The 25,156-nt window shown below is 49.3% G+C and overlaps 1 protein-coding gene and 1 long non-coding RNA gene across 3 annotated transcripts in view; one reads left to right on the top strand and one right to left on the bottom strand.

The window, feature by feature from the left end:
- Window positions 1-5,339, top strand: part of LOXL1 (lysyl oxidase like 1) — a 25,919-nt gene extending 20,580 nt beyond the window's left edge. Inside the window, exons 4-7 of the mRNA XM_009250012.4 lie at window positions 256-412; window positions 1,008-1,103; window positions 2,660-2,775; window positions 5,038-5,339. Of these exons, the coding sequence (XP_009248287.4) occupies window positions 256-412; window positions 1,008-1,103; window positions 2,660-2,775; window positions 5,038-5,044 (376 nt within the window). The 3' untranslated portion in view covers window positions 5,045-5,339. The remainder of the gene's footprint in view (window positions 1-255; window positions 413-1,007; window positions 1,104-2,659; window positions 2,776-5,037) is intronic.
- Window positions 1,674-25,156, bottom strand: LOC129050503 (uncharacterized). 2 transcript variants are annotated; one of them, XR_008514186.2, is made up of 3 exons: window positions 24,343-25,156; window positions 10,846-10,955; window positions 1,674-2,001 (listed from the first exon to the last, which is right to left on the bottom strand). It is a non-coding gene; the product is annotated as an uncharacterized LOC129050503 (long non-coding RNA). The 2 variants fall into 2 exon arrangements; XR_008514187.2 differs by lacking the exon at window positions 1,674-2,001 and adding an exon at window positions 10,499-10,661.

The raw sequence follows: 25,156 nt of genomic DNA on the forward strand, positions 1-25,156 counted from the left end.
TGCCCAGTGAGGCCATTACAGGTGGGAGCCCAAAAAGGAAGTGAGGGGTCTAGAGCATGTGCTGTCCTGGAGCAACCCAGCTAGGTGGGGAGCACAGGGGGGCCACCCCACAGTACTCAGGGGACAGGAGAGCCTAGACCGGCCAGGAGGCTGCGCCACAGCAGGGTCACCTGAGCCCATCTCAGGATGGGGACAGGATGGTAGGCCCAGGGAAGACTAGGCCCTCTTCTTTCTCCTTCTCTCCTCTGCCCCTAGACATTACCACAGCATGGACGAGTTCAGCCACTACGACCTACTGGATGCCGCCACAGGCAAGAAGGTGGCCGAGGGCCACAAGGCCAGTTTCTGCCTGGAGGACAGCACCTGTGACTTCGGCAACCTCAAGCGCTATGCATGCACCTCTCATACCCAGGTTGGGCTGGAGAGATGGGGTTTGGGGCATGGGAGGATGAGGAGTTGGGGAGGCAAAGAGCGAGGCCCACTGAAGCCGGCTGAGGCCCGGCTAGTGCCAAGGCTTCTGGCCACTCAGCTCTGCTCACAGTGAAGGTCTTCTCACCAGTCCTCAGGCTGCCACACTGCCCTGCAGGGACTGTTCCCTCCCTGCTCAAGCCCCTTTTCCATGCTATTCCAGGTGATCTGCTCATGGAGAGAAGGAAACATTGCAACAGTCTGCAGAGCAACACGTCTTATTGGGCTGTTCACCCACCCATATCCCTCTTTCCATCAGCCAACCTAAATATCCACAAACTGACCATCTGTCCTGTCTCTTTTTATCCATTCTGCCATCCATCTCGTCCCTCCCACCTGGCTATTAGATATCTCTGTCTTTCCTCTGGTCCATCTAGCCAGTGGCTTTAGGAAGGGGTGGACCCACCCTGAGCAGTTGCCCTGGGCCGGGGTCAGGGGAGAAACCCAGGGGAAGGTAGGCCCGAAACTCCTGAAAGTGGGCGTTGGGTGGCTCTGGGAAACAAGCAGCATCACAGCCGCTCCTCTTGTCCCTTTCCCAGGGCCTGAGCCCAGGCTGCTATGACACCTACAATGCGGACATTGACTGCCAGTGGATCGACATAACCGACGTGCAGCCTGGGAACTACATCCTCAAGGTGGGCCTGTGGGTCTGGGGCTTTCCCTCCAACCTGATGTTCATGTCCAGTGTCCCCCTGTTCCTGAAAGAAGCTTCAGCCTCTGGGCCTGTTCCCTTCTCCCCAGCTGCCGAGCAGAGGCAGCATCTGAGGCATCACTTGAGGTTTAGGCTTCCCAGCCGAAGGTTTAGGTCTCAGGCTGACATAGCCTCTCTTTCCATAAAGAACCCAGGAAACCTTTGCCCCAGCTGTGGTAATGCTAGAGGCAGTGGTGACACTGTCTCCCTAAGTGACAGAGGACCAGAGAGAGCAAGGAAGACTTGGAGAGCCATGTGGTCTATCTTCCTGTCTTTGGACAGGGCAGACTTTGTATCATTTGGGAGACAGATGAGAGGCCCTCAGCTCTTTATAGGAACCCCTGCAAAGCCAAGGGCTCCTGTGACTAAGACCCTTTTAGCCTGAACCCCTCCTGCTCTAATGGACACTCACTCCATCACCTCTTCCCTTGGTTGAGGGAAAAGTAGAAAAGCATATTAACAACACACATCCAGACTTGGTACATCTGTGTAGGCCAGGTTGTCATGGGCCCACCTGGGGAAGCCATGTCTCAGCCTCCTCCACACAGGTATGAAATGAGTAGGGATCATTCCACCAGTTCATCTGGACCCACTCAGAAGCAGAAAAGCAGCTCAGTTAAGGCAGAGCTGTGAAGCCAGGTTTGCAGGCGGAGGCCTTCCCTGCAGAAAGTCAGCAGGTGGAGAGATGCATCCAGCAGCGGTTCTCTGTGGTTCCCTCCTGAGTGCTCCTCAGCAGGCTCCAAGCTTGCTCCTCCAGGGCCTGGGGTTGTCCAGTATATTTTTTCTTTTCCTCATTCATCCACTCAATCAACATGTAGGAAGTCGCCTCTGAGTTCTAGGCACTAGACACACAAACCACATAAGCAATGCAGTTCACAGTCCTTGCCCTTTGGGAATATACCAGGATTTGAAAGTTGCATCCCTGCATCTGTTCTTAGATGTTCTGCAAATAAAGCTGGCCCTACCCTAGTTAATCCAACATTTAAAAGTGTTGTATCCCAACAGCTCCTTTTCAGACAAAAAGCATAGATCATACTCGGGCCATCATCTCAGTGAATGTTGGGCACATGGGGCTCCAGAGCAGGGGATCAGACAGGCCCTCGATCAGTCACCTAGACAGGGATGCATAGGGAATGACTTTGAGCCTTGGAGTTGGGGAGACCAGGTGTTGAATCCCGGCTCAGCTCCTCATTACTGCATTCCCTTGGGCAGGATCCAACCTCTCTGACCCCAAATGCCCCATGCAGGGCCCACCTGGCATAGGCTCTAGCTCTAGGGAAACATCCAATCTTCTGATAACGGGGATCAGATGATGTTTTCTTGGATTACCAGCTGCCTCTTCTTTCCCCTCTGTGTCTCTCTAGCAGTGTGTCTCTGTTCTCCCTCTCTCTGTCACCTCTCTGTCTGTCTGTCTGCCTCTTTACCACCTTCTCTGGTGAGCAGTTGAGGTGCAGCCCCCCTGACTAGACTCTCTTTCTCCCTGTTTCTCTTCTTCCTCAGGTGCACGTGAACCCAAAGTATATTGTTTTGGAGTCTGACTTCACCAACAACGTGGTGAGATGCAACATTCACTACACAGGTCGCTACGTTTCTACAACAAACTGCAAAATTGTCCAGTAAGAGTTTGCCCACCACCCTTCCTGGCCCCGTCCCTTTCCTGCCTGGGGAGCAGGCAAGGCCACCTGAGATACCTAAGATACCTGCACTTTAGGTCACCTTGATGGCCGAATGCAGCTGCAGCGGGGCCCATCAAAAAGAGCCTTGTCCATGCCAACCCCAAGCTGAGTGTTTATGGTGGGGCTCAGGCTGTAGGGTGTTGATCTGAGGCTGCATCCTGTGGCTCCCTGAGATGTCCCAAGTGAAAACCAGCAGAAGGCAGAGTCATTTGATGCAAGGCCATGAGCTCTGCAGTCGCAGTTCCACAGCTTCCTCACTCTGTGACATTGGGTCACTTCCCTGAGCTACTTTCCTCAACTATAAAATAGGTATTTCCACATAGGCTGGGGATGAGGATCCATAGGCCTGAGGTCTGCATGTTCAACAGCCCAGCACACAGTGGCACACAGTGAACAGCAGCTGTGATCGTTAGTGTCCTTATCAAGTAGACTGGATTAAACAGTCACAGATAGAAGTGATTTTGGTTAAAAGGAGCCATCTTCAGTCCCTAGGCCCCCATTGTAGAAGAAGTCCCTAAAATCTGGACTTGGGATTTTGGCACATGCTGCTGGGTAGGGTCCTGAGTCTTTCTCCTGATTCCCCATGTGAAGTACTTTGCAGAGGGACCCCTTGCTTACAAGCTCACAAGGAAACCCCACCACACTCCAGATCAAAGCAACCCTTTTCCATTAAGAAAAAAAAAAAATTAGTCCTAGAGCTTTCAGCTTTAGTTCATCAACTGGGAGAAAGGTGGTAGAGATCTCAAGGCCCAGACAGGTATCTTTCCCTAAAAGTGTATACTTATTCATGGATGGCAGGTATGAGAGATTAAGCCTATGACTATGGGCAGGGTGTGGTGTCTGGCCAGGGCCAGGGCTCAGTCTGTGACAAGGGATAGGGGTCAGTGTGTGACCAGGATCAAGGCTCAGTGTGTGACCAGGATCAGGGCTCAGTGTGTACCCAGGGTCAGGGCCCAGTGTGTGACCAGGGTCAGGGCTCAGTCTGTGACCAGAGTCAGGGCCCAGTGTGTAGCCAGGCTCAGGGCTCAATCTGTGACCAGGGTCAGGGCTCTGTGTGTGACCAGGATCAGGGCTCAGTGTGTGACCAGGATCAGGGTTCAGTGTGTGGCCAGGGTCAGGGCTCAATCTGTGACCAGAGCCAGGCTCATTTAGAGACAGCCCTCTCACACTTGGTTGCTACCATCAACCTAACTGTTCACAGCATGCTGCCACCACATCACAAATATTAAAAATGGGAACAGAAGCCTCTAGTTCAGTGCAGAGATTAGGTTCCTCATAAGTACAATGAGATCAGAATTCCTCAGGGCACACAGCATGTTTGAAAGGACGAACTCGTGTCCCATCACTGGCAATTTGGTTCTTTAGCAGGCCTGGGTTTCCAGCACATTCCTGCTCCTCAGGGCCTGTCTTAGCCATTGAAGACCCAGGGGTCACCAAAGTGGTAGAAGCCATTCTAGGGAAGGAGGAGGAAGGAAGGATGGGGTACCCAGGAAACAAAGGAGGCTGCTGGGGGCTCGGGGAGGCAGGGAGTCCCGCCTGCTGCTGGGAAAGGGGAATGGGAACAGAAACAGCATCCCATGTCCCAGGAGCCTGGAGCAGCCAGGAGAGCTCTCAGCAGGGCAGATGGAGAAGCAGCCTGCGGGGCCCTCCCAGCTCCCCGGGGGCCTGTGGGCAGCAGGGGGAGCCAAAGCCCTTCCTTCCAAGAGCTCTTTACATAAGTGCTTGGAAAGGCCGGGCCTTGTTAGAGTGTCTCAGTCTCTGTGACCCTGACCGCAGGCGGCTGGGCCAGCGTGCACAGGAAGCTGGACAGAGCGTTCCCAGAAAGGCCACGGGACTGACGCCTGTGGGTTTCCATCGTATTTCTGGAGGAAAAAGGAGGCTTAAAAAAAAAAGTACTGAGTTAGAAAAAACAAGAAAGTATTTCCAGACAGTAGCAGCTCTGCTAATGGCCTAGAAAACAATCTGGGACTAGGGCATGGGGAGGGGAATGTGCTGAGACTGTGCCCTGGGTGGGTGGGAGTCCATCAAACCCCTCCTTTTGGAGCTGGGCTGAGGGGGTCGGCACTTTCTCTTGAGGGAAATGTAGGCCCATGCCTGCCCTGCCACGAGGGATCTGGGCTGTGGGAGGAAAGCCCTGGCTGACGAGGCCACAGGGGCCCTACTTTGCAGCCCCTCATTGACCCACTGTCTTTCCTTCCTCAGATCCTGATTTCTGGGAGGGACAGATGGCCAATCTCTCCCCCTCCAAAGCAGGTCCTGCTCCCCGGGCAGCCTCCCGCCGAGGGGCCCAGCCCCCAACCCACAGGCAGGGGCATCCCTCCCTGCCGGCCTCAGGGAGCAAACGTGGATGAAAACCACAGGGATTCCGGATGCCAGACCCCATTTTATACTTCACTTTTCTCTACAGTGTTGTTTTGTTGTTGGTGGTTTTTATTTTTTATACTTTGGCCATACCACAGAGCTAGATTGCCCAGGTCTGGGCTGAATAAAACAAGGTTTTTCTACTCTGGCTCTGCATGCGGCCTGCTGGCTGGCCGGCCAGCCACAGCTAGTTTGGGCCTAGGGGATGTCCTTAGGCATCATCCTTCCCCTCGCCAAATGTGGAAAGGGCAGCCACCACCCGGTCAGGACCACAGTGACCATGAGGGCGCTGAGCCCATCGTGGAAGCCTGTGGGGTTGAGCCCTTGGCCAAGCCTGTCGCATGGGAATGGGACCACATTCAACTAGGGGAGGGCCCTGCAGTGGGGTGGGTGGCGCCAGCCTGCTCTCCCTGCTCAGCCCCTGCTCCTATCTGGGCTCGTGTGCCCGCTGCTGCCCCTTCTCAGCCTTCAGCCTCACACTCCCACCGGTCCCCCTCCTGGCCCTCTCACTCTCACACCGTTCACTCTCCACCAGCCACCCACTCCCTTACAATTGCAGGCTCCCGAACTCAGTCTCCTGAAGGCCAGGTGCTGCGCTAGGGCACACACAGGAGCATCGTAGCTTCTGCCCTCAGGGAGCGCATAACCACAGGGAACGGGGAGCACACAGTGCCCAGTGAGGCAGAACCTAGGGGTGCTGGGGAGCCTTCACATAGGAGAGGGCCTCGTTCCAGGCAGGGAGGGGAGAAGAGGACTCTTGGCAGAGAGACAGCCTTGAACACAGATCGTGAGGTGGGGCTGCAGGCCGACAGGGTGTGAGTGGGAGATGGAGGGAGGCCCCGAGGCCCTGCAGCCCCCGTCCTCTGCCCTGGCTGTGGCATCCCAGAGGTCCTGGACACTGGGATGGACCAGGAAGAAGCGAGAGGGTGGTGCCTCTCCTCCTCTGACCAACGAGCCCTCGGGATGCCTCCAGACCCACCTGCTTCCCTGTGGGGGCAACACCAGTGAGAAAGGGAAACAGACTTTGTCCAAGTACCAGGGCTTTGGGTTTCAGGGCCAATCCTGCTCACTGCTGTGTGACTGTGGGCAAGTCAGACTTCACCTCTGGGCCTCAGTTTCCTCATGAGTAAGATGGGAATGCCCTCCTGCCTGGCTCCCACACTGACATGGAGAGTTGATGAGGTACTGCTGCAGGGGAGCTGCCGGGGGAGGTACAGGGTGTCGGCACCCACCCCTCCAGATCTTGGTGGGCCCCAGCCCATCTGCAGAGGTCCTCCAAGGAGGTGTCCCCTGCTTTTGGCTCTGATGTGATCCTTGCCTCAGGGTCCCTGGTAGCAAGGAGGTTTTCTGGTGCAGTAGAGAGGGAGGGCTTCTTGGAGCCATGCTATGCATCCAGGAGAGTCCTGGCCCAGTCCCTGGAGCCCTTGGGCCACTCACCAGCCCAGGCAGCAGGGTAGAGTGGGTGTGGCTGCAGCCCTCTCTCGGCCCTCCCTCTGCAGGTCTGGCTGGGATTTAACCCTGCTGACAGGGTAGGTGCCGCAGCTCTGTCGCTGTCCCTCTGGAGCTGGACCAGGACGGGTGAGAGGAGTACACACATTCCTGTCATCCAGGGCTGCCATTCTGCTGCATCCCCTGCCGGTGTGTGCCTCCCAAGATGCTGTCCTTATTGCAGCCCCACCCCTTCTCCATCCTAGATACTCCCAGGAGTGAGCTTGGGAGGGGGTCAGACAAGGTCAACCAATTCCAGACTGTCAGGAGGCCCCTATGAGGTAGAGACAAAAGCCCCCATTTCTCAGGTCAGAAAACTGAAGCCTGTCTGAGACCACAGGCAAGTTCAAGGCAGACACAGTGCTGGAGCTCACGTCTCTAAGCCCTAGGCCAGGGCCAAATGCCGGGTGTGTGCAGTTTTCTGGGGAGATCTGTACCCTCAGCAGATGAGCTATGGCCCTGAACACACAATTGGATGGAAGGAGAGAGTAAGGGTGGCTTTTCCAAAAAGCCCACACATCACAAAGTGTGGGGAGGTGGGGAGGACACAAGGAGACTCCCAGACACACTGCTCCCACGTGCACATGAACCTTTGGCCTGAAGTTCAGATTCTAGGGGGACTGGTGGATGTCCCCAAGCCTGCCCTCAGAGTGAGGACACCTGGGCCAGTCCTCACATGCTGGGAGGACTCTGAGATTAGATCTCTGGGGAAGGGCTTCAGATACCCCTTTGCCCCCCAAAAAGCAGAGGAGGCTGTCATCCAAAGGAGAAGAGAGAAGAGAGAGAGAGAAGACAGAAGACAGCCATGACGCGCAGGGACCAGGGCAGCCCTCACCACAGGTCCTGGCTGACCTGTCAGGGCCCTATCAGTGCAGCTTCACGGCACTGCCCAGCAGTGACTGCCCCTTGGGAAAGGAGATGCAGCTGCTCCCACCTCAGGGGGCAGGGTCTCCTCAGGTATTTTGACTCCATGTAGAATGGCAGAGTCTCCCTGGAAGCGGGGAGAGAAAAACTGTCAGGACGGCAGGGGCCTGCCTGGCAGGCGCTGAGCTGAGGAGGGCGGCTGGGAGAGGAGTGCTCTCCCAGCTCGGCCTCGGCCTCTTGAGGTCTGTCTGGCTGTCACTGCATGGAGGAACAACCTGCTTGTTCCTTGTTCTTGCTGTCACCTGGCTCGGGCCCCTCGCTAGATAGAGCTCACCTGGTGGGCTCACCCCACCAAGCCAGGCCCAGGGAGGGGGGTGTGAGGCCCACAGGACTACAGGTCACATGATGCAGGGACTCAGGCCCACTGGTCCCCTCACCCTTCCGTTTGCCCCTTCAAGGCCAGCTGAAACCCCGATTTCTTGAAGCCTTCCTTAACCATCCCCTCTCCCCTTCAACTGGGGTGCACTGTGTGGCCTCACTCAGGACTCTCCCACCTCCATCCTGCCATGGACACACATGGGCATGGGAGAAGGCACCCAGGCCTTGCATGCTGGACAAAGGTTACCTAGGTGCCATCTCAGCCAGGTGCAGTGGCTCACGCCTGTAATTCCAGCACTGTGGGAGGTCGAGGCGGGCAGATCACTTGGGGTCAGGAGTTCGAGACCAGCTGGCCAACATGGCAAAACCCCGTCTCTGCTAAAAATACAAAAATTAGCCAGGCATGGTGGCACGTGCCTGTAATCCCAGCTATTCAGGAGGCTGAGGCAGGAGAATCGCTTGAACCCAGGAGGTGAAGGTTGCAGTGAGCCAAGATTGTGCCACTGCACTCCAGCCTGGGCGATAGAGTGAGACTCTATCTCAAAAACAAAACAAAGCAAAACAAAAAACCATAGATGCCATCTTCACTCCTGACCCAGCACCTCTTTCTGGGCTGTACGTACCAAGAGGGTCTCTGCTGGTACGCTGGGCACTAGTGTGCAGGAATCCACCTGGGCTGTAAGGGCCTCGAGTCACCTGCCCAGCATCCCTCCCTGTCCTCTTCTTGCTCAGCCCCAGTGCTGGGGAGCTCACTGCTTCTCGAGACATTTGCTGTTAGAAACACCTTGAGGCAAAACAGACCCCCACCCCTTGCCGCGCAGCCTTCTCTTGGGCTGGTCCTCAGGGTCGGCTAAGTAAACGACTCTGGTGGATGTGACTGGACAGCAGGAAGGACAGAGACAGCAGAGGTGACAGCTGGCAGGGGGCACAGCTGTGGCCCTGACTCTGTCCTTCAGTAGGCCTCAGTCTCCCTATCTGTCCTGGGGGTGCTGAGTGTCTTGCTAGTCCTTACCTGGCAGAGAAGAGGAGGCAGGGGAAGGGAAGAGAGGGAGGGAGGAAACGGGAGGTAGAAGGAGGCTGGGTAGGGAGTGGTAGGCAAAGTCCAGCCTGGGGGAAGGTGGGCAAGCAGCAGGGGGACTGCCTCAAAAGGGGAGCAGGGAGCCAGCAGAGGCACTGCTGGGGCTGCAGCCTGGTGAGGGCTGGGGCGTTATCTGGCTTGGAGGATGCCACAGACAGAGGCCTGAAGTGGGGGTACTGGACCTCAAACCAGAGCTGGCCTGAAACCCTTGGAAAGGCCTGCTGATAGAGACAGAGGTGCCCTGGGCTCTTGGCAGGGCGGGGTGGGCTCTGAAAGCCAGCCCAGACCTGACCCCTCTGCGGCCTACCATCCTGGCCACAGCCTTGACCTTCTCCCTCCCCCTGCACCTCAGATGCCCACAAACCCTGTGCACTATGCTGTGCCCTCCCACCCAGGGCAGCAGCCCCCTGCAGGGAGGGCCCAGGCTAAAATCCCACCCATTCTGTTTCCTCTCCTTCCACTAGAATCCCACCTGTTTTGAGAAGTTAGCAGGGCCTGTGTTAGGGAAGCAGCTGATAACCAAGGTGAGAGTGGTGGCGCTGGTCCCATGTCCTGTCTCACTTTTAGATGAAGAGCTTCTTCATCCTCAAAAAAAATGACTCAGAAGAGAGCCTTTTAATAGACTGCTCAGCTAGGGGTGGAGGGCTCGTAAGGACATTTACAGATCCTTGAAAACAGAGCTTCCAGCATTTAACTCTGGAGAAAGCGGGAGCCCGGGCCCCAACTCCTTACCCCACCCGAGCCTCCTCTCTGCACTGGAGGCCTCTGAGCCTGACTTGGCGCACCCTACGCTGGCCCACAAGCCATGGCTCCTTCTGATGCCCCCTGAGGCCGCTGGCATTGGCCAGGGCTCCCTCAGCACCTCCTTGGGGTGGGGGGTGGTTACCGCTTTCCCTACTTACTCCAGCCTTGGTTGGGGGCCCACTTCCCAGCTCTTGCCAGGCCTCTCCACCCATTTGCGGTCAAAGCAAGAGAGATCACGCCCCCTTGGATGTCCAGGCACTGAGTCCCTGCCGGCTACTCATAGAGATGGGCCCTCCCCAGCCGCTCCTCACCACGACTGCGTCCGGGTCCACACCACAACCACAGCATTGTTGGAAAGCAACTGCACACCCCCCTGCAACTTCCCCTCGCATCCCCCAGACTGAGTCATGCAGGCGGTGCCCGTGGGCAGGCCTGGCCAGGGTTGGCACCAGCTGGCCAGAGAGAATGAGAGGCACTGACCACACCCAGGAACCTCGCCAAAGCCCATGCATAAGGGTCAGGAGAGCAGCCAGATGCTGGGACCCAAGGGTGCCTGTGACACACACCACCCTGAAAGTTGCAGCTGAGCTTTTCTGAGAAGGATGGCAAAGTCCCGGAAAAGCTTTAACGACAAAACTCAACATATGGAAGGCAGAGGAAGCAGGTATGGATTCTGGTCTCCTTTTATGTGAAATAGCTTTAAAAAAAAAACTTTTTCAAAATCACATTTAATATGCGTTGAGCCCCCTGGCTACCAGGTGGGAAAGTCAAAGTCCTGAATCATTTACTCCCACCCTAGATGCCTTGAACTTCAGAACTTCAGAGAGGAGTCCTGTGGTATTTAGTCCTGCCAGTCACCGCTCCCTGGCTCATTCACTCTCCTCCAGGGGTGTGTCTCCACTTCCTGCAAAGCCTGGGCACATGGGCAGCCATGTCCCTCGAGGTTCGCCACCTCCCCAGGGCACTGCCAGGAGGCACTGTCCTCGCTACTAGCAAATCCAGAGCCACCACCACGACCATAGCCACCACCTCCCCAGCCTGGGGAACTCTCCCAGCCTCTTCCCTCAGCCTGTCTTCACTCCCTCCTAACTACTCACTCTTTTCCTCTTCCTCTCTGGGGCAACCTTCCATCATCCCTGCCATGTGCCTTGGTTCATGGAATCAGCTTTGGATTCTGGCCCTTGAGATGAGGAGTCACAAGTACCTCCTAGGAATGAGAAAGAGGAAAAGACCTAGCAGGGGAATGCCAATAATATTAGTGATACTCACTAACTTCTTCAACACTTAGCCATGGGCCAGGCCCTGGTCTAAATGCTCTACAAAGGTTAAGGCCATTTAATCCTCACAAGAACTCTATGAGGGAGACACTGTCATTCCCATTTTGCAGATGGACAAGCTGAGGCACAGAGAAGTCATGTGACTTGCCCCAGTTCCATCAGCTAGTGAATGGGAGAGCGAGAATTCCAACAGAGGCACATTTCTGGAGACAGGGCATGGGTTCCTCCAGATCCTCAAAGCCATCTGGGACCAGCAAAGAAGCCATAGGTCTGTGCTCTGAAACATAGCCAGAGCACTGTTCAAACCATCCCGTCATCTCCTTCCTCCATGAGCCCTCTAGAATCATGCGTGGCTCCTGGAAACCGCAGCTTGAAAAGGATTGGTGAGAAGCCTAATTCCTCCTAGAAGTAGTGTGGTAGTGTAATTCAGACTTAGATTGTTCTTTATGGGTGTGAGAGAGGGCAAATTACAATAGATTAACCGGCTGGGTGCCGTGGCTCATGCCTGTAATCTCAGCACTTTGGGAGCCTGAGGTGGGTGGATCATTTGAGCCCAGGAGTCTGAGATCAGCCTGGGAAACATGGTGAAACCCTGTCTCTACAAAATATACAAAAATTAGCGGGGCGTGGTGGTGCATGCCTATAGTCTCAGCTATCTGGGAGGCTGAGGTGGGAGGATTGCTTGAGCTCAGGAGGTGGAGGTTGCAGTGAGTTGAGATGGTGCTGCCGTACTCCAGCCTGGGCAACAGAGTGAATCCGTGTCTCAAAAATAAATAAATCATCAGCTAGTCAACAAAATATTAATAGAAAAATATGGGATTAGAAGGGATAAGAACACAGCCATGGAGATGACTTTTCAAATTGAAGAAACTAGTGCATGCTTATAAATTGGAGTGTCCCAACATTAAATAATAATTTTCTAGTATTCCTAAATTGCCAAAATTGACTCGAGGGAAAAGCACAAAAAGACCAATTACCACAGAAGAAAATTTAAAAATTATCATCTCTAAGAAAGACACCAGCCCTAGAGAGTTTTAGCATGAGTTATTTCAAACTGGAAGAACAGTGAATTTCTATGTTATTTAAACTCTTCCAGAGCATATGGGGAAAATGCTGAATTGATTTTATGCTTCTGAATTGATTTTATGCTTCTGAATTGATTTTATGAAGCTAATCCTAACACCAAACTCTGATAAAGATTGCTATCCTGTGCCACCCACCCTCACGCTGATAACCACAGACCAATTTTACTCCTGGCTGTGAATACAGAAGTCCTGGATAAAATGCCACCAGTGGAATCCTGTACCATTGTAATACCAGATGCAGCCCGTGTTTGGCATGCTTTCCCCTCCGCCAGATGTGTGCTAGGGCAAAACTGGAACCTGATATCTGAGTCCAGGCAATTTGGACACAACATTCACTTCTGTGGTCCTAACTGCCCCCTCTCAGGAAGCAAAGAGTAAAATGAAGCAGGTGTCCAAAGCTTGCAAATATGCAGAAAGGCTACAGCTTGGATTACTGCTGTTGACTGGCAACATAGTTAACCACAATATCCTGTTAGAGTGATCATTCATCATTTCTTTCTTTTTTTTTTTTTTTGAGACGGAGTCTCGTTCTGTCGCCAGGCTGGAGTGCAGTGGCGCTATCTCGACTCACTGCAACCTCCACCTCCTGGGTTCAAGCAATTCTCCTGCCTCAGCCTCCTGAGTAGCTGGGACTACAGGTGCCTGCTGCCATGCTCAGCTAATTTTTTTATTTTTAGTAGAGACGGGGCTTCACCATGTTGGCCAGGCTGGTCTCGAACTCCTGACCTCAAATGATCCACCCGCCTCGGCCTCCCAAGGTGCTGGGATTATAGGTGTGGACCATCATGCCCGGCTGTTATTTCTTTTCCTTGCTGAGAAGTTCTTAAGTATTTTTTGTGCTTTTTTTTCTTTTTTTGGTAGGTGGCTACCTTCTCTACCTTTTCCCTGCACGGTTTGATAACATGATTGAATAAGCAAGTCCTAATAAATGCCCTCTTTGCTGTATCAACATGCATACCCCCGAAAACTTGGGAAACAGTGCCTGTGGTGCCCTGGGAAACCGAATCCTGGGCCCAAGGGACATGATCCAGCTGGTAGGGCCCCTGTGCCAGGTGAGAAAAAGAGACCTTGCCCTCTGCTGGAGTTGCAGCAGCCTGGGAGCTTCTCAACCAGGGAACAGATCGTCGCTGCAGCTGGAGGACACCCTATTTCAGATATGTGACATCAGAGGCCATCTCATTTCTAATTCACAGCCATTGCCCCTTCCACTTCTTCACTAAAATTCAAGTATATTAAGAAATATATATTTTTTTGAGACGAGGTCTCACTCTGTCACCCAGGCTGGAGTGCAGATCATGGCTCACTGCAGCCTCGACCTCCCTGGGCTCAGGCAATCCTCCCACCTCAGCCTCCCAAGTGGCTGGAACTAGAGGCACGTGTCACCATGCCTGGCTAATTTTATTTATTTATTTTTTGTATTTTTTTGTGGAGACAGGGTTTCGCCATGTCACCCAGTCTGGTCTCAAACTTCTGAGCTCAAGTAATCCTCCTGCCTCTGCCTCCCAAAATGCTGGGATTACAGGCATGAGCCACAGTGTCTGGCCAAGAAATAATCTGCATACAGCAAAATTTACCCTTTTTAGGTGAACAGTTTGATGAGTTTTGACAAATATATGCAGTAATATAAATACCCCCACAATGAAGGTGTAATACCTCAATCACTCAGGACTTTCCTCATGCCTCTTTGTGGTCCGTTTTCTACCTCCCACCCCCAGCCCTTGGCAACCACTAAGCTGTCTTCTGTTTCTGTAGTTTTGTCTTTTCCAGAATCTCAAATTTGTGGAATCATATGGTATGTGGCCTTCTGTATCTGGCTTGCTTCACTTAACATAATGCTTTTTTTAATTTAAATTTTATTTTTATTTATTTATTTTTGAGACGGAGTCTCGCTTTGTCGCCCAGGCTGGAGTGCAGTGGCGTGATCTTGGCTCACTGCAACCTCCGCCTGCCAGGTTCAAGCAATTCTCCTGTCTCAGCCTCCCAAGTAGCTGGGATTACAGGCACACACCACCATGCCCGGCTAATTTTTTATATTTTTAGTAGAGACGGGGTTTCACCATGCTGGCCAGTCTGGTCTTGAACTCTTGACCTCGTGATCTGCCTGCCTTGGCCTCTCAAAGTGCTAGGATTACAGGCAGGAGCCACCGTGCCAGGACTATTTTTCATTTTTGAGACAGTCTCACCCTGTTGCCCAGGCTGAAGTGCAGTGGTGCAATCTTAGCTCACTGCAAACTCTGTCTCCCAGGTTCAAAAAATTCTCCTGCCTCAGCCTCCTGAGTAGCTGAGATTACAGGTGCCCACCACCACGCCTGGCTAATTTCTGTATTTTTAGTAGAGATGGGTTTTCTCCATGTTTGCCAGGCTGGTCTCTCAAGTGATAGGCCCGCCTCAGCCTCCAAAGTACTAGGATTACAGGCATGGGCCTCTGCACCTGGCCTAATCTTATTTTTAATTGTAAACTGACAAATAACAGCTGTATCTATGGAGTATGAAGTGATGTTATGATGTATTAATATGATGTTGAATAATCAAATTGAGCTAATTAACATATCCATCACCTCAAATACTGTTCTTATTTTTTGTAGTAAGAACATTTGGAATTTATTCTGTTGATAATTTTGAAATGTACATTATTTAAGATATTTGACCAGGGGTGGTGGCACATGCCTGTAATCCCAACACTTTGGGAAGCCAAGGCAGGCAGATCACTTGAGCCCAGGAGTTCAAGACCAGCCTAGGCAACCTAGTGAAACACTGTCTCTACAAAAAACACAATAATTAGCCAGGGATGGTGGTGGGCACTTGTAGTCCCAGCTGCTCAGAAGGCAGGGATGGGAGGATCACCTGAGCCCAGGAGTTTGAGACTGCAGTGATTTATGGTCCAGCCACTGCACTCCAACTTGGGTGACAGAGGGAGATCTTGTCTCAAAAAAAAAAACAAAAACAAAGTGGCTACATGCTCACCTCACCAGACACATTATATCCTCTTTTTTTTTTTTTTTTTTTGAGATGGAGTCTCGCTCTGTCGCCAGGCTAGAGTACAGTGGTGCGATCTTGGCTCAGTGCAACTTCTGCCCCCTGGGTTCAAGCGATTCTCCTGCCTCAGCCTCCCAAGTAGCTGGGACTATAGACACGTGTCACCACACCTGGCTAGTTTTTGTAGTTTTAGTAGAGACAGGGTTTCACCATGTTGGCCAGGATTGTCTCAATCTCTTGACCTTATGATCCGCCTGCCTCAATCTCCCAAAATGCTGGGATTACAGGCATGAGCCACTGTGCCTGGCCTGTATCCTCTTTTTTAAAGCCATTTTTAGTAGGTACCCAGTGGCAGTCATCTTTCCATATTCCTGGGGACTGATTCCAGGACTCCTGAATATAGGAAAGTCCGGGGATGCTCAAGTCCCTGATATAAAATAGTGTAGCATTTGCATATAACCCATGCACATCCCCTGCTCTACTTTATCTCTAGATTACTTATGATCCCTAATATAATTTAAATGCTATGTAAATCGTTGTTATGCTGTGTTGTTTTTATTGTTGTATTGTTATTTTTTTCAATATCTTTTATCTGTGTGTTCACTGTGCAGTTGGTTGAATCCATGGACGTGGAACCGGTAGATACTGAGGGCTGACTGTATTTCATTCTGGTTTAAATTTTCATTTCCCTAGTGACTAATAATGTTGAGCATGTGTTCATGTGGTTGTTTGCCAGGATATCTCTTTGATGAAGTTTCTGTTCAGATCCTTTGCCTATTTTTAATTGGCTTGTTTGTCTTATTATTGAGTTGGAAGAATTCTTTATTTATTGTGGATACAAGTTCTTCATCAGTTATATGTTTTGCAAATATTTTTTCCCAATCTGTAGTTTGTCTTTTCATTTTTTACTAGTACCTTCTAAAGAGCAGAAGTTTTTAATTTTGATAAGAGCCAATTTATCAGTTTTTTTTTCCTTTTATGGGCTGTGTTTTTTGTCCTATCTAAATCTTAACTTAAACAATGTCACAAAGATTTTCTGTAAGCACTGCAATAAATGGTATCCCATGAGTTTTTAGGACTAAGTTCTAATTTTTTATTTTGCCCAAATTTCTATCTAAGGGGTCTAGGGAGTCATGCCCTACAAATCATATATTCTAATCAGATGGGTTTTATTTATATATTGTGACTTACTTTTCAATCTGACTCTGGTATAACATTATGAGACAAGGAAAAAATATTTAACCCCAAAATATATTTCCTTGCCATACCTTGAAATTGCCCTGCAAGTCTCTTGTGGGAAAAATCCACATTCTACAGAGAATCCCCTTCCCCTTTGTTTTTCTTCCTTCCTTTCCAGATCCAGGAGATAATCAACTAAGAGCCAGGCACCCTTTTAGGTCTAATAAGAAACATTTTACAACCTGTTCTCTCTCTCTTTCTCTGAAGTCTGCTATCTGAGAGATTCCTCTGCACAATAAAACTTGGTTTCCACAATCCTTTATTTTAACCTGAACATTTCCTTTCTATTGATCCCAGATCTTCAGACAAACTCAACCAATTGTCAACCAGAAAATGTTTAAATTTACCTATAGCCTGGAAGTCCCCGCTTTGAGTTGTCCCTCCTTTCTGAACCAAACCAATGTATTTCTTAAATGTATTTGATTGATGTCTCATGCCTTCCTAAAATACATAAAACTAAGCTGCACCCTGACCATCTTGGGCACATGTTTTCAGGATCTCTGGAGGGCTGTGTCACGGGCCATGGTCACTCATATTTGGCTCAGAATAAATCTCCTAAAATATTTTACAGAGTTTAACTCTTTTCGTCGACACTTTTGATATGTTGTATTTTTATTTCCATTACAACATTTCTAATTATCCTCATGGTTTCTTATTGGAACCATAAGTTGTCTAAAAGTGTGTTGTTTGATTTCCAAACATTTGGGGACTTTCCAGATATCTTTCTGTTACTGATTTATAGTTTAATTTCATTATGGTGAGAGAACATACTTTGTATGATTTCAATTATTTTTAATTTGTTAAGATTTGCTTTATGGCCCAGAATATGGTCTGTCTTGCTAAAGTTCCATGGGCACTCAAAAAGAATGTGTATTCTGCTGTTGTTGTGCGGAATGTCCTATAAATGTCAATCAGATTAAGTTGGTTATTAGTGTTATTCAAGTTACCCATACCCAGCCTGATTTTCTGTGTACTCGCTCTACCAAATACTGAGAGAAGAGTGGATTTGTCTATTTCTCCTTTCAGCTCTAACGGTCTCGATTGCATATATCCTGACTGTGTTCTCCAGTGCACATGCACGGACAGTTATGATGTCCTCTTGATGAATCAACCCCTTTATATACAGTCCTTCTTTATTCCTGGAAATATTCTCTGTTTCTACTTCATCTGACATTAATATAGACACTTGAGCTTTCTTTGGATTAGTGTTTACATGGCATGTCTTTTTTCCATTCCTTTTGTTAGGCTATCTACGTCTTTATTATTATTTTTTATTTCTTTTGAGACAGTCTCACTCTGTTGCCCAGGCTGGAGTGCAATGGCGTGATCTCAGCTCACTGCAACCTCCACCTCCCGAGTTCAAACGATTCTCGTGCCTCGGCCTCCCAAGTAGTTGGGATTACAGGCACGTGCCACCACAACCGACTAATTTTTGTATTTTTAGTAGAGATGGGATTTCACAATGTTGGCCAGGCTGGTCTCGAACTCCTGACCTCAGGCGATCAGCCCGTCTCAGCCTCCCAAAGTGCTGGGATTACAGGTGTGAGCCACAGCCCCAGCCCTAGGTCTCTATATTTAAAGTGTGTTTCTCACAGACAGCCTGGGGGTCCCGGAAATTTTCTCGAAGTTGCGGCTCCACCCTCAGCTCTCAGCAGCCCCTGCTCACCTGCACCACCTAGGGGATGTGTGGTCTTGCCCGCCTCCTGGTGGTAAATGCCTCTGTGTGCTCTTGCCCGCCCTCTGGTGGTAAATGCCGTTGCTGCTACTCTTGGTTGGGCTGGTAGTGGAGGCAGTTTGTGGATGTGTGTTAAAGGGTTTCCGGGCGGTGGGATGTTGCTCCATTCTCCCGGCCCAGCCTCCGCAGAGCCTGTGTACTAGGATCTTAGAAGGTGGAGTCTTCGAAGTGCTCCTGTCCCTCCTCTCGTGCCTTCTATCTCCTGTGGGTTTAACACAGGAGAGTGCGTCCTGCCCCTCCCACAGGGGCAAGTGCTGTTTACTTTGATCCTGTCCCAGATGCAGTGGATCTTCGTTTCTGCCTCTCCCGCAGCAGCCCTAGAGCCAGAGAGTGCAGCCTCCCACGTGGCTTTGCCCAGAGAGAATTGTCCTGGGGAAGCAGGTGGGGGTCGCTGCACAGCAGCCAATCACTGCTTGCGTGCTTGTGCCACCAGCAAGAGAGGAGGGGTCTCTGCCGGCTCCCCCTCTGCCTCCAGTCTTTTTCCTGCGGTGAAGGCCTGTGCAAAAAGCTCAGAAGGCAGGGCAGACCCCTTCCTGCCCACCACATGCTCTGCACAAGACAGTTGGTCCTGCCTTTCCTTGGAGGGGCTTGTCACTCTTTGGAATTCAGTTCTCTTGGTTGCCTGCCACCTCAGCTCTCTGACTGGTTTAAGAAATTATGGTTTTGCAAATTATCTGGTGTTTTGTTATTGTTAGAGTCGGGGGCCGGGGTGGTTTATTCCTGTACTCCCAGCACTTTCGGGGGCTGAGGTGGGTGGACCCTTTGAGCCCTGGAGTTCAAGACCAGCCAGCCTGAGCAACATGGCGAAACCCTGTCTCTACCAAAAAAAAAAAAATTAGCCAGACATGGTGACAGGAGCCTGTAGTCCCAGCTACTCAGGAGGCTGAGGTGGGAGGATCACTGGAGCCCCCCGAAAAAAGAATGGGAATAATGTTCCCTTGTGATTTTCTACATCCTAAGAGGAAATAAAACACTCTTCTCTTTCACTTTTAACATATGCAAATGAGTGACTCTAAATGCCTTCTAGGGCAATGTCTCATTGCTTATAGTACCTCGTGATTTTTCTCCTTTCTTTCATGATTGCAGTTGTATTTGCTACCACTTGTGCAGCTGACATTTACCAAGCCCTTACTGTGTTCCAGCACAGTTTCATTTAGAACCATCCCTGACTCCTCTTTTCTCTCAAACCCACGTTCAATTTGTCAGATAATCCTGTTGGCCCTATGTTCAAAATATAACCAGTTCCTTTCAAAAATAAAAATGGACTTATCATAGAACCCTGCAATTGCACTCTCATGCATTTTTCCCAGAGAAATGAAAACTTATTTTCATGGTGGAACTTGTACACAAATGTTCATAGAAGCTTTATTTATAATAGCCCTAAACCAGAAAATACTCACAACTATGGTATATTGATACCACAGGATACTATTTTGCTGTAGAAGGAATGAACTATTGATACAAGCAGCAACTTGGATGAACTTTTGCTGAGTGAACAACTTGGATGAACTTTTGCTGAGTGAAAAAGCCAGCCTCAAAAGGATACATCACTGCATGATTCTATTTACATAGCAAATATTATAATTAGAGAGGGAATAGACTAGTGGTTGTCAGGAGTTAGGAATGTGTATTAGTCCGTTCTCCTCTTGCTATAAAGAAATACCTGAGACTGGGTAATTTATAAGGACAAAAGGTTTAATTGGCTCATGGTTCTGCAGGCTGTACAGGAAGCATGGTGGCTTCAGCTTCTGGAGAGGCCTCAGGGAACTTACAATCATGGAGAGGGCAAAGGAGGAGGCAGGCACCACTTACATGGCCAGAGCAGGAGGAAGAGAGACGGGAGGTGCCACACACTTTTGAACAACCAGATCTCATGGTGCTAATCCATTCATGAGAACTCCGCCGGGTTTGGTGGGGACACAGATTAGTACCATATCAGAATGGGAGGGGAGGGTGTGGCTGTAAAGGGGTAACACGAGAGGCTTTGTGGTGATGGTACAGTTGAGCACCTCGATCATTCCAGTGGCTACTCCAGGCTACACATGGGGCAAATTTACATAGAGTTACTTTGTGGTTGGCTGGGCACGATGGCGCATGTCTGTAATCCCAGCACTTTGGGAGGCTGAGGTGGGAGGGTCATGAGGTCAGGAGGTCGAGACCATCCTGGCCAACACGGTGAAACCCCGTCTCTATTAAAAATACAAAATTTAGCTGGGTGTGGCAGTGTGTGCCTGTAATCCCAGCTACTCAGGAGGCTGAGGCAGGAGAATTGCTTTAACCTGGCAGGAGGCGGTTGCAGTGAGCCAAGATTGCACCACTGCACTCCAGCCTGGCAACAGAGTGAGACTCCGTCTCAAAAAAAGAAAAAAAAAAAAAACTTTTTTGTGGTCTTTGTGCTGATATCAGATAAGTATAAGTGGTATCATTTCCAACACCAATCCATTTTCTGATTCTGTGATACCAATTGGGTGTTCAATAATTCAATTCTATTCCGATACTAACTACGTGGGGTTAGTGTCAGACTCCATAGGCTGAAGGGCTCAGTCCCATAAGACTATCCCCATTTCTGCCAGGTGCGGTGGCTCACACCTGTAATCCCAGCACTTTGGGAGGCCAAGGCGGGCGGATCACCTGAGGTCAGGAGTTTGAGACCAGCCTGGCCAACATGGTGAAACCCTGTCTCTACTAAAAATACAAAAATTAGCCAGGCCTGGTGGCAGGCACCTGTAATCCCAGCTACTCGGGAGGCTGAGGCAGAAGAATTGCTTGAACCCAGGAGGCGGAGGTTGCAGTGAGCCGAGATCATGCCATTGCACTCCAGCCTGGGCAACAAGAGTGAAACTCCATCTCAAAAATAAATGGCCGGGTGACGTGGCTCATGCCTGTAATCCCAAAACTTTCGGAGGCTGAGGTGGGAGGATCACCTGAGGTCAGGAATTCGAGACTAGCCTGGCCAACATGGTGAAACCTCATCTCTACTAAAAGTACAAAAATTAGCCGGGACTGGTGGTGAGTGCCTGTAATCCCAGCTGCTTGGGGGGCTGAGACAGGATAATCGCTTGAACCCAGAGGCGGAGGTTGTGTGAGCCGAGATTGTGCCACCGCACTCCAGCCTGGGTGACAGAGTGTGAATCCGTCTCCAAAAAAAAAAAAAAGACAACCCCCATTTCACATGCCAGTCACAAGTGCCAGGTCCCCAGGTTACCCACACTTCTGTCCAGCCAACTACAAATTTGGAGGTTCCCGTGACCCCCATTCCTCAGGTTTGATAATTTGCTAGAATGGCTCACAGAACTCAGAAAATCACATTACTTAACCATTACTGGTCTATTGTAAAAGATACAACTCAGGAACAGCCAAGTGAAGAGATGCATAGGACTGGGTATTGTGGGATGGGTGTGCAGAGCCTCCCTGCCTGCTCTGGGCATCACCCCTCCAGCATCTCCATGTGTTCCAACCCAGAAGCTCTCCAAACTCCATTGTTTTGGAACTTTATGAAGGTTCCATTACAGAGGCATGATTGATGAAATCATTGGTCATTGGTGACTGAACTCCATCCCTAGCCACTATCCACTCCCTGGAGGTCAGAGAGTGCAGCTGAAAGTTCCAACCCTCTCATCACCAATCATGGCTTAGTCTTTCTGATGAGCAGCCTGCATCCAGAAACTATTTAGGGTCCTCATTAGCATAAGCTCAGATATGGTTGAAAGGGGTTTGTTATGAATAACAAGACATTACTGTAACTCAGAAAATTTTCGGAGGGTTTTAAAAGCTGTGCCAAGAACCACGGACAAAAGTCAACTCTATTTTTCTCACTGTATACATGATTTCCCATTTCCTACAGGCACACACAAACACACACACAAATGGGTGCGTGCATAACTGGTTAGATCTGAATAAACTCAATGGATTGTGCCGATGTTCCATTTCTTCATTTAGATACTGTACTCTGGTTATGTGAGTTGTTCATATGAGCGGTAGGGAACATGGGACTTCTCTCTACATTCCTTGTGACCTTCTGTGACCCTACAATTATTTCAAAATTAACAACTTAGAATACAAATAACCAGAGTCCAACTCCTGCCCTGCTACCAGCCTGGTCCACACCACCCTCTTCTCTTGCCTGGATTATTGCAACAGCTTCTTTTTTTTTTTTTTTTTTTTTTGAGATGGAGTCTTGCAACAGCTTCTTAATGGGTCTCCCTGCTTTTACATAGTCTATTCTCAATAAAGAAGCTTCGTAAGACAGATCCTACCATTTGTAGAAATAAAAAAAAAAACCAATCAAATGAGAAACATGAAGGCTACTTATTCAGAACTTGCTATAGCAAGGGAGTCAGCCAGCATCACTTGCATTTTTGTAGGGACTCAAAGTCAGGCTGAGCCTTATAGTGGGGGAGGTGGGGGGGGAGGAGGTGGGGGAAGGCTTGGGGTGTGCCCTGACTGGAGGCTATTGGCCTGGAGAAGCTGGGTGGGATAATTTGGAGGGGATTCTGAGATTGGCTGGGGAGGGGTGGGTGCATATTTGGCTTTCTCTTGCTGACCCTAAGTTGGAAGCTGGGACAAAAATTAGGGAAGCTGCCAGTTTTCAATCAAGTCCTGGCCTTTGAGGGCTGATTGTTAGAGAAGTTATTGTTTTGCTTCCTGGAAGGCTACTGGAGATAGTGATCTGGCTTCCTACACGTCTGACTTACAGCAGACTGGCATCCTGGGCTGTGGATTCCAGATGAGGGAGTTTGTTTCCTGGGCAGCTTGCTGCAGGTTAGGCTTAGAGTTCTAGTTTCCACAGGGTCTGGCCATGATACACATGTATGTTCAGTCCCTCATGTTCCTCTGCTTAGAACCCTGCAGGAGCTCCCACTGCACACAGCCCTTCCTGTGGCTACCAGGTCCTACACGAGCTGGCCCCATTTCCCCTCTGGCCTGGTCTTCTGCCACTCTCCTCCCTCTCTCCATCCCAGCCACAATGGCCTCCTTGCTGTTCTAGAACATGCTAGGCCCTCTCCCAAGGCATTCATGGCCTTCTAACATACTGTATGCCTTTCTTATTTTTCTCTCTCTCTGTTTCTCACTCTCTCTATATATATGTATATACACACATATATACCTATATGTATACATATATATACACACATATATACCTATATGTATACATATATATACACACACACACACATATATATATACACACACAGATATATATATATATTTTGAGACAGAGACTCACTCTGTTGCCCAGGCTGGAGTGCAGTTGTGTGGTCCTAGCTCACTGCAGCCTCAAACTCCCGGGCTCAAGCGATCCTCCCACCTCAGCCTCCCAAAGAGCTGGGATTACAAGCAGGAGTCAATGCACTCGGCCTCCTTTCTGATTTTTAATGCTTATTGCTTATGTCTAGCTCTCCCAACTAGAATGTAAATTCCACAAGGACAGGGTTCTTGGTGGGTTTGTTCCCTACTATATCCTTGGCACCTAGAACATTGCCTTGTGCAGCACATAGTGAGTGCCCAATAAAAAATGTTCGAGTGAATCAATGAGTTTGTGAGTATGTGTGTGCAGATTCATTTACTAACATCTACTACTTTTAATTAGGTGCTCAGTGTTTACTAGACACTATGCTAAGTGCTTTCATCTAGTATCCAATTTTTATTCTTCATAGCTTTCCTATGGGTAGGTGTTATCTTTCAGTTATCTTTCAGGTGAAGTGGTCTCAAAGGACATGCTGAGAGCCCATGAGCTTCTCAGGGACCTAAATAAATGTTTAAAACCTGAGAAAAGTCTTGGCTCCAAAATGTAAAAACTACAGAATCATCCAAATTAATAAATGTTTAATCAAATGTCTACAAAGTGTCATCGATTGTTAATTTATGTCATTAATTCTCTATTGGCCTCTTTAATTATTAAATGTAGTGTTCATAAGAATTTCATTACTTTTGAAAAGAATTTGTAGACTAGATGTTAACTCTTGCAGCACAGTCATGTATCTGTTAACCACAAGAATACCATCAGAAAAATGCGTCATTAGGTGATTTCAATGTTGTGCAAACATCAGAGTGTGTCCTTACACACTCTGGGATGTGTAGCCTGCTACACACTTAGGCTATATGAGATAGACTATTGCTCCTAGGCTACAAACCTGTACAGCATGTGACTGTACTGAATACTGTAGGCAATTATAATACAATAATAAGTATTTGTGTATCTAAACATAGCTAAACATAGAAAAGGCACAGTAAAAATATCATATAAAATATTTAAAATGTACACCTGTCTAGGGTACTTACCATGAATGGAGCTCGCAGGACTGGAAGTTGCTCTGGGTGAGTCCGTGAGTGAGTGGTGAATGAATGTGGAGGCCTAGGACAATACTGTACACTACCGTAGACTTTAAAGACACTGTAACCTAGGCTACTACACTAAGTTTATTAAAAATATTTTTCTTCGGCAGGGCGTGGTGGCTCACGCCTGTAATCCCTGCACTTTGGGAGGCCGAGGTGGGTGAATCGCCTGAGGTCAGGGGCTCGAGACCTGCCTGGCCAACATGGTGAAATCCCATCTCTACTAAAAATACAAAAAATTAGCCAGGCATGGTGGTGGGCACCTGTAATCCCAGCTACCCAGGAGACTGAAGCAGGAGAATCACTTGAACCTGACAGGCGGAGGTGGTAGTGAGCCAAGATCGTGCCATTGCACTCCAGTCTAGGCAACAAGAGCAAAACTCTGTCTCAAAAAAAAAAGTTTTTCTTCAGTAATAAATTAGCCTTAGCTTTCTACAACTTTATGAACTTTAAAATTTTTTAAACTTTTTGACTTTTTATAATAACACTTAGCTTAAAACACAAACACATTATACAGCTATACAAAAATATTTTCTTTCTTTGTATCCTTATTCTATAAACTTTTTTTCAATTATTTTATTTTTACTTTTAAAACCTTATTGTTAAAAACTAAGACACAAATATACACATTAGCCTAAACCTACATAGGGTCAGGACCATCAATATCACTGTCTTTCACCTCTACACCTTGTCCCACTGGAAGTTCTTCATAGGCAACAACACGCATGGAACTGTCACCTGCTATTGCAACAATGCTTTT

The sequence above is a fragment of the Pongo abelii genome, chromosome 16, assembly GCF_028885655.2.
Source record: "Pongo abelii isolate AG06213 chromosome 16, NHGRI_mPonAbe1-v2.0_pri, whole genome shotgun sequence".
In the NCBI taxonomy this organism is placed as follows: domain Eukaryota; kingdom Metazoa; phylum Chordata; class Mammalia; order Primates; family Hominidae; genus Pongo; species Pongo abelii.